General features: G+C 37.0%; 1 protein-coding gene across 1 annotated transcript; it reads right to left on the bottom strand.

Annotated features, from left to right (window-relative positions):
- Window positions 1-834: 834 nt before the first annotated feature.
- On the bottom strand, window positions 835-8,022 carry LOC145291049 (carotenoid-cleaving dioxygenase, mitochondrial-like). The gene is made up of 2 exons (XM_080136555.1): window positions 7,858-8,022; window positions 835-2,226 (listed from the first exon to the last, which is right to left on the bottom strand). Exons 1-2 carry the CDS (start codon window positions 8,020-8,022, stop codon window positions 835-837), a joined length of 1,557 nt encoding a protein of 518 aa, XP_079992681.1.
- Window positions 8,023-9,675: the final 1,653 nt, after the last annotated feature.

Genomic DNA, 9,675 nt, shown 5'->3' with positions numbered 1-9,675 from the left:
CTATTCTGTCTAAATTCTTACCATTTTCCCCCTATATTACAACTGAAGCATAGTTGTTTTTTTTATAGCAAATAAATTGAATTGAATAAATGTTCGTTTATAGCATCAATACTTTTTATATTCGATAAGTTGAGACGTAGTTATAACGTTTAGAGAATGTATAATTTCGTTATACACCATTGTGTTGAGATCGATGCGTATGGGCGTTGTCGTCTAAAAATTACAGAAAACAGGCCTTCTTTTTGAACGGAGGTTATATTCTCTTAAGAAACATACTCATGAATCACCTACAGAAATCAGAGAGAGAGAGAGAGAGAGAGAGAGAGAGAGAGAGGGAGAGAGAGAGGGGGGCATGGGAGACAAATATAAATATATACGCGACTAAAAGATAGAGAGAAGTATTGACTGCCCTTATGCTAGACTATTGCATAACACGGACCGCCTTTATTTGGGTTTGGGATGAACACCTACTTTCTGTGTTCACTTGAATTCAAGTTTGACTGAAAAAAAACAAAAAAAAAACGTACTAAGCTCTGTAATGAAACTGACGTCAGATCCGAACTTCCTTCTATTCACCGAGGTCACACTTTTGACATTTCAGCTGTCAATCATCCCACTAGGTTTTTGCTTTTTTGACTAATACGCCATTCTTAGGTTTTTGCTGTATAACAAAGCAAGACTGCTTGAAACTTTGAATAAAGCACACCATATTAGTATTATAATAATAATAAAAAGGAAAAAACAATACATGTTCATGTAAATAGATATAATCATTATTCAATAATTTGCATGAATACAAGAATACTGAAAAAGATGGTCATACGTTGAATAATTTTAATAAACATCCGGGAAGAAAGAACCATGGAAAGTAAATGGAACGATAGTGGGAAGTTCTGCTCTGTTTGTTACATTCATAGTCTTCGCATCCAATATATAGAGGTAGCTTTTTCTGTCTTTTCCATCGAGGAGTGGAAGAAGGAGAATGCCATCGTCCTCCGCTTCACTGTTTGGCCTGGGGACAAAGACAGCTTCATTGACATAGTGATCCATATTAATATAAGCCAAGTCTCCGCTCTTATTACACACGTCTTTCTTTACTATGGCTGTGGCGGCGATAGTGCGGTTATCTGCTTTTCCTGCCACGCCATACAGAAAACAATATGGCCGTCCGCGATAGGCATCATTGATTCTTGGGAACTCGAACTGCTCTGGAATGCCGGATTTATAGTCAAAAGATGCTGGCTTTATATGTTTTTCTTTAAGATCTATATAGTATCTTCGGAGTTTAGCTTCAATGTTTAGCTTGTTTCTCTTTTTAGGGTCCCGGAAATTCTCCAGGGTCATGGCCGTGACAATATCCGTATTAGCATAAGGGACCAAATCAACAACGATCGTCCTATTATCTTTTTCATAAGCGTTCGCGTGGTGCAATACTAAGTTCGTTTCCGTTTCCAAATGGGTTACCTCGCCTGTTTTCAAGTTAACTACTTTTACCATAGTTGGTTGGCTACCGTCCCAAACGATAGACGAGAGGGCCTCGAATGTTTTCAGGATTTTCGTAAAATCCATGAAGACAGGGTTGCAGAAGAAAATCGCGTAGTTCTCAGTAACAGAAAACGAGTGCATGTAAGGAATTTGGTCTACAGGAATAGAAGCGACTATCTCGCGTTTATCTGTCGCATGGATACGAACCAATGTAATTTTATTATCTTGCCAAGGGAACACTTTTGATTGTGCCAGGTGTAAAAGGGTGGAAGGCTTGCCGGGTTCTGGTAAAGGGTGGGCAGTAGACATCATCGAAGCAAATTCGAACCCACCTCCGGGTATCTTGGGCGAAATAAGTTCGATTGTTTCTAGATTTGTGGCGTTAAACTCGTACATCTTCCAGAAATCCGTCAGAGCATAATAACCCATTTGATTAGTATCTGTTGACCCTTCAACCTTTCTATAAGGGTAGACATTGACGTCCATGTTGTCACCGCCATTAATTAAAAGCTTCATTTTGTCGAGAAATCCATACGGCGGTTTGACCCCCATGAAGTTCATAAACGGTGCTATGTCGTTGGAGGCAATTGATTCTTTGTAGAATTTACTCTTGACGAATTTTGTTGAAAAAGTGGCGTTGTCCTGTCCGTTGAACTTCCAGCTGGTCAATTTTGCAAATCCGTCGAATAGATGAAGCATTTCGCGCTTTCCTTGGTCAAATTTGCCCACTCCATTTCTTATCTAAAAATAGAAAAAAGAATCATTGAGCGAATAAATAAATAAATAAATTGAACGATAACAAAATGAATCTAGTATGATTAGATAGACAATTATGTCAGCGCTCCTGACTACAATGGACCTCCAAAACACACATGCCGTTGTTTTTCTTCTTTTGCATCTTATTCTAACAGAGGAATTAGTTACATTTTGCATTCAGTATAGAAGCAACAACTACAAATACACTAGACTTGTTCAACACGTGTGTTTATGTGCGCATGTCGTTGCGATCCCATCATTGGGGTCTCAATTACTGAAGTAAGTCTCCCATCTCTTAAACCCAGGATATCAGTTAAAACTCATTTTGAGTTCTTCACTTCGATCTACTTGCCGTAATCATTCACTTTCGTACACTTGAACTCATCTCACGCAGTTTTCCACAAATATCGCTCAGCGTTCTCTTTGAAAAACTCTGTATCCCCAAATATATTTACTCCTTATCTAAAATCAAATACATTTAGTCTTCTTTCAGTTATTTACAGCTCACTTTAACCGCGACTAAATACTTTCTTATGAATTATTTATCTTGGCCCTTCATCTGGATATTAATGGCGCATTAACACTTTTCTCAGTTTCCAATGGCTCAAATCACTTATGTATTGTCATTTAATTCCTGCCTAATATTTTCCAGTAGTCCTGGATGTGATTTGAGTAGTCTATAGTATCACACATACACGATATCATATTACTTGTCATTGGTCCAATCTCAATAGAAAGGACAGAACAGACACAACGTAAAAAATGCCGTCTTCATTTACCAATCTTAAAAAGCGCGATAAACATGTAATATGTGCCTACATTAAGGATACCTTCCCCTATGACAGGGTCATCTCCAAAGATGCCCTCAAAGATCCTTACATGTGCTTACTCACAGCACAACATTTATATTTGCCCTCTACCGTCCCCCAATGATGTCGTAGCTATCTTTGAGAGTATCGCTAAGGAAATTGAATGTACCATATCTGCTGATCCCTCAGCCAACATTCACATCTGTGGAGATTTCAATGTTCACAATCTCCAATGGCTAGTTCACTCAAATAAAAAAGATGACGAATTTAAATTTTGTCACGGTTTCTCTCTTGCTTATGACAGAGCACAGATTTTTAAATAACCCACGCTGCGATTGGCAATTTGCAATCTTTCTATAACAGCATGTCATGAACTGTACTCATACTCACTTCTGTCTCCGCTAGGATCTTCTGATCACTCGGTTTTCTAAACATAAATAAAAACAAAACATAACAGAAACCAAACAGCCAGCCTTGGTACACTGCTGAATGTGCTTTCGCCATAACACACAGAAAACACTACTTTTATTGCTTTAAACGTAATATATGTTTTATAACTAAAGTTGCCCTTAGAACTGCCAACAATTACCGCAAAAGGATTATTAAAATCGCGAAAGAGTCGTATGCTTAATCCATCAAGTCCAAAATAAAAGAGCAGAGGCTTGTCTCCCATGAGTTTTGGCAAATAACAAACAACGTTCTGAGCAGATGCGTCCTTCTATCCCGAAATTTATCAATGATTTCGTCAGCATCTGACAAAGCCGAACTCTTTGCCAAGAAATTTGCAGTTAACTCAACCGTATGTGATCATGACCACCTATCTTCCGAATTTCCTCCCAAAATCGAAAATAATCTGAGCGACATCTATATATTTGTTTGTGATGTTGCCACACGCACTAAGAACCCTGATGTCAGCAAAGCAACTGACGCCGACAATATTCCAGTTATAGAACTACAAAAGTTGCAACCGGAACTAGCACCTATTCTTGCAAAGCTGATCAATCGATGCCTTAAGCAGTTAGGCTTCCCAACACCTTGAAAAACCTCATTAGTTTGCTCAGCATTTAAAAATATAGGAGATCGGTCTTCTGCATCTCAATACACACCAATTAGTCTTTTCTATATCATAAGTAAGTTGCTTGAATCCATGTTAAACAGAGAAATTCTCAACTAACTCAGCAAAACAACCTACTCAGTAAAAAGACAATATGGTTTCTATCTTGCGAGATCGACAGCTGATGTACTGACTGTAATTTCACATAAGATTAGTGAATCTATCGACAGAGATTTTCTCTCAAGAGTAATAATAAAGGCATTTGATCAAATTTAGCATAAAAATCACAAGATTTCCAGCTATGGATTGGAATGAAATGTTTTCACAACAACCAAATCTTTTCTTTCCGATAGGTTTTTACACAAGTAGTCGTCGATAGATAGAAGTCTGAAGCTCAAAGTATCAACATTGGTGTGCCTTAAGGATGCACCCTGAGTCCAACTCTCTTCCTGATATTCATCAACGATCTCCCAAATAACATTTTAAGTTCATTTTTCGTCATATACTATCATCTATAGTAACGTTTTAAAGAGCAACAACGACCAAGATCTCCTTAAGTCTCTCTCCTCTGACCTACAGTTCGTGGTGCAATGGGGGGAAAGTGAATGGTTAATTTTAACGTATCCAAAACCAAAATTCTATCTTTTCACCATAAACGCTCTGATCCCCACTTAGCCCCAATTGATATACATGGTACTCGTGTCTAAGAAGTTCCTTGCTTTGAGAAGCCTCTGTCTAACCTTCACTCCTGGTATGAAATGGAAAACTTACATGAAATCTGTTGCCAAGGTCGTTGGAAAAATGGAAACATATTATTGCTCCGGAAGGTATCTCACTCCCGACGCTACCCTTTACTGGAACAAAAGCCAAACACGTCCTAAAGTGTTGCCACATTTGGGCAGGAGCTGCTCAGAGCACCCTATCATGCCTTAGCAAAGTTCAAAATCGGCTCCGAAACATAGATGTCCTTTTCTCTTTTCTGTAATCTCTTTCCAACAGGAGAGATGCTGCACGCCTGTCTCTGCCCTAAGTTATTTTCATGGCAAGTGCTCGTCTGAGCTTCAATGTAAGTCATCACTTTATATAATAATTTTTTTCACAATTTCCATTGCTAATGATTACTACGCTGTTGACCCTGTGACCACCGTACGCTCATTAACCCTCGAGTAACGTTCTGGCCTTGATAAAAAAATTAAGTCAACTAGTATTGACTTCATTTATCGCCGCGATAAAAAAGGTTCGTCTATGCATGGTGTGAAGAACAATGACGTGAGAAATAAGACGTGCATGCCGGAACGAAAGTATTTCTGTGAATCGGCCACGAAAGCAGGTATAATAGAATTTGTCAGAAACGTTAGCGCGTTTAAAGGTCTAATATCGTTAGGCGATAGAGATCAGTATTGAAACCAGTGTTGTTGGAGGAAAGTATACCATGTAACAAAGTCCCAGTTCTGAAAGGTAAAGCATTTAAAATAGTTGTACCTAGACAAGTTAATGCCGTGAATGTTTTATAAAGGAGAACCATAGATTATACCTCAGTCGAGCAACTACCATAAAAATCACTTTAGAGGAGAGAAAAAAAAATGCAACCTCTATTTTGTAAAAAAAAATCTCCACTAGATTTCGAAGTCGGTTTTGCACTCTGACAAGGGAGGAAAAGCTGGCATTTTCTCAAACAGGACAAGAGTTTAGGATGTTTTTAAGAGTTTAAGTTTTTAGAATGCATTTCTTTCTTACACAGGTTGAAGATTTCGTTTATCTCTATATAAATAAAATGAACTCATTTTTTCCCGTGGGATTTTGACCTTAATAGGATTAAAAATCAAGATATTTCATGCAAATACATTATGCACAAACGGCAGAACAATATCTGAGGTTTGTTATAGGCTTATTAGTTCTCAAATTCCTCGATAATCTTAGATTTCTATACTTTTTCTGCTGAGAAGTCACGGCCAAAATCGGTAAAGATCAATGGAAGTGGTAAAATATTTTCTCTCTTAAAAATTCCTCCTCCCCCTGCCACCACTTAACACCGTTTGGAGATCGTTCACAAGGAACAGTTGAGAAGAGAACACCGGTTTGGCTTCGTAGTCCTATCATGTCAAGTTATTTAAAATCACTAAACTAAGCTTCAGAGCTCTGTGGCGTAGTGGTTAGGGTGCTGGACAATTCACATTATATTTTCACGTTCGCGCCGACCTACCATAGTGGTTTTTTTTTTTTACTAAACAACTGGAATGGACTTTTCTTGGTGGCCGAACTGTTAACGTTGCAGATGTTTTTTGTTTTTTTTGTTTTTTTTCCCACTTTATTTTCCTACTTTTACTCATGACTCCGGGTTTGATACTTCCTACTTACCTACCATAACATTTTTTAAACTCCCCCCCCCGTCCCGGAAACAAACACTCGGGCAACGCCGGGTACCACCGCTAGTGGGTAATAAAACTCTGACTTTCATAAAGACATTTGTCAATGGATCATTGTTTTCTACAAAAAGGCACATGCTCAATGTTGGGGCTTGTTTTTCTTATACACCTTTCCTATGAATGAGCTTGAATTCAAAATGAAAGCATGAGAGCATTAGCCGTTATTCCAATCCAGTTGATCGATTAAGCGTTGGCCAATTGTTAAGCTAGGAAAGTGATTCAACAATAAAGCACAAAACAATAAAATCTGCGCATGTAAAAGTTGCACTCAATAAATGTCGGCACTGTTCGGAAGCGTAATTTATATATACGTCATGCTCGTCTCTCGCCCACTCCCCGAACAAAATTCACTTCCGTAAATACGAATGATATTTGTCGGCTTGTAGAAGAGGTATTATAAACGATTTATGCATATTGTTATTACTTAAATATATCACATGATTAACATGATAATTTTCTTTCACATTATTAAAGCATCATTCGTATTTTTCTGCAATATTCTCACCTATGTTACCTCGAAAACGACCTTCTTTAGTCAATAAGAAGAGAGTCATCTTCCATCATGATAATGCTCATGATCACACAGTACTACTGATCATAGATCTTCTACAAGAATTTGGTTGTGATATTTTGCACCATCTTGCATATTCTCGTGCCCCAACTTTTTCGAATTATCACTTATTTCGAGGATTACAAAACGATTTAGAAAGGAGACTGAACATGAGTTAAATTCATATTTCACATCAAAACCTAAAATATTTTACAAGCGAGGCATTAATAAGCTTGTTTACAGATGAAATTAAGTTATAGAGGACAGAGGTTGTAATTTTTATGAATAAAGATTTTCAAAATTACCCAATTTTTTTATTTTCAAGATGAGATTTTAGAAATGAATAAATGAACGATCACGATGAGCCAGAAAGAGGAAATCCCTTAAAGACTGACATGATGATGATGATGATGATGATGATGATTTCTCCACTGTAGGTTCTAAAATAACTGTTGTTTTATCTTCTACTTCCCACTAGGTTCTTCAATGTGTTCGGACGTAATCCATCCCTGGAAAAAGTAGAATCCCATTTTTTGTTATTTAGTAGGTGTTAAACTACATATGTACAAAAGCATCTTTCTCATTAAGATCTTATTTTTAATTTTTTAATTGATAAAGATCTTATTTTTAATTTTTTATATTTAAAAGAAAAACAAAACACAGTAGTAGTAGTAGTAGTAGTAGTAGTAGTAGTAGCAGTAGGCAATACGAAGCCCCAAATTAACCGAAACAGTCAAGAAAGCTCAAAAGTTCCGAATAAAATGAAATAAAACTCACCAATGAACCTTTCAGCCATTTTGGTAGTTCTTTTTCAAATTTGAGAGGGACGTCTTCCAGTTCGATGTTGTTTGTTTTAAAAAGCAAACTCAGCGCGTCTTCTTCGTTAGCATCGCCATGTCCAAGAACAAGAGGAGATAACCATATGACGATACACGTCGCCATGAATACCATCCATATTGCTTTAACTACGGAAGGGAAGAAAATGTTATAGCATTGTAAATAATATTTAAAACACACACATTCGGATGTGTTCAGGTAATATAAAGGAAACGGTTAAATTGCCAACAGAATAGGGAGTACAAAATTCCAAACCATGTGGATTAAATCAATTGTTTTTCATGGTTAATACCATGCATAAACACTAGTGTCAACATAATAAATTCCAATATTAACTGCATTTGAATATATGCTACCTTCGACTATAAAAACCGAATGAAACCATTTCTAATGTTTCAAACAACTTTATTGGCCATCTTCGTTAACATGAAAAGGAAAGGAATTAGGAAAGTTCGTTAGCTACCAAGCAGTTTAGGAGAGAGTTGGGTAACCACTAGACAAATGCAAGTCGAAAAGACAATATGTCCAGAAGTGTGAATGATGAAAAAGGTTTCAGGGTCAATAAGAAGGATAAATATATTGCATGTAGAGAATGGAGAAAAGTTCATGTTATGGAAATGTTTGTGCGCATGCGTGTTCTAAAATCAGTGTGTATGTAATATATCTAATTTATAAAACTCACTATGCCTGTCTGTTTGTCTGTCTGTCTGTCTCTATATTTTCAAACTCTCTTTCGTCCGAAACTAAAAGTCGCAGAGCAACGCTAAGATGCCTCAAATGATTGGAATTTTACGGACCGCTCTTTTATGGGTTTTTATCTGGTTCAAATAGTTTTTAAAGGATCAAAAAGGGGTAAAAAAAATCGTTGTACATTTTGTACATTCCTTTTAAATGCAGTTAATATTGGAATTTATTATGTTGACACTAATGTTTATGCCGGTAATACCATAAAAACAATTAGTTTAATCCACATGCGCTTAAACAGACAGTAAAATACCATATGTCGTATTGCGCATGAGAAGGGTTCTCATAATTTTTTCCCCGCAAATCCTCTCCTACCAACTTCTCATGGATCATACTAGATATTCCATATATTTCGCTGACATTGTTTAATTATTTCGCAGTTTCAGGTTTCTCCTTTAGGGACGTGTTCTCTACATCGTTTCGTAATTTAATTGCCATTTATTGCAGGAAACCACCGAAACGAAACAATCGATAAGAAAAGAAGACAAAACTAATTGACCAGTTTCTTATTTTTCTAAGACAAATACATTAGACTTTATAAATTAATTTGTGCGGGCATTATAGCATTCATCCACACCAAACCTCTTGGGTCAAAAACAGGACCCTTGAGAAATGGCCGACGTAGTTGAAAGTACGTTTCTTCATAAAAAATATGAATTTTTGACAATCAGAACTCGATTTAAAAAACTTATTTTTTTGCAAGCGTATGTGAGCCTCTAAAAAATATAAAAAGGCAAGAACTTATCTCGTCGGAGAGGAACAACAGACAGCAGCAGAAAGACAAGTCGCAAGTCGAACGCTCGCCGAGTGAATTCAATAGCCGAGATGACAGCTTTTTTTCACACGTCAAGGAACATTGCTTTGTTCTCTCTTTCTCTCTATTCGCCACAACACGTAATCAGACTCTTTCTCTCACGCTCTCAAGTCTTAACCTTCTTCCCCTTTTCCTCCTTTCACACCGACTGACATCTTTGCGCACGCAAAAGTATTATTTTTTTTATTCTTTTAACGGAA

Source organism: Euprymna scolopes, chromosome 12 (assembly GCF_053919585.1).
Source record: "Euprymna scolopes isolate OS-2025 chromosome 12, ASM5391958v1, whole genome shotgun sequence".
NCBI classification, from domain to species: Eukaryota; Metazoa; Mollusca; class Cephalopoda; order Sepiida; family Sepiolidae; genus Euprymna; species Euprymna scolopes.
This window is presented reverse-complemented; position numbering and strand designations above follow the sequence as displayed.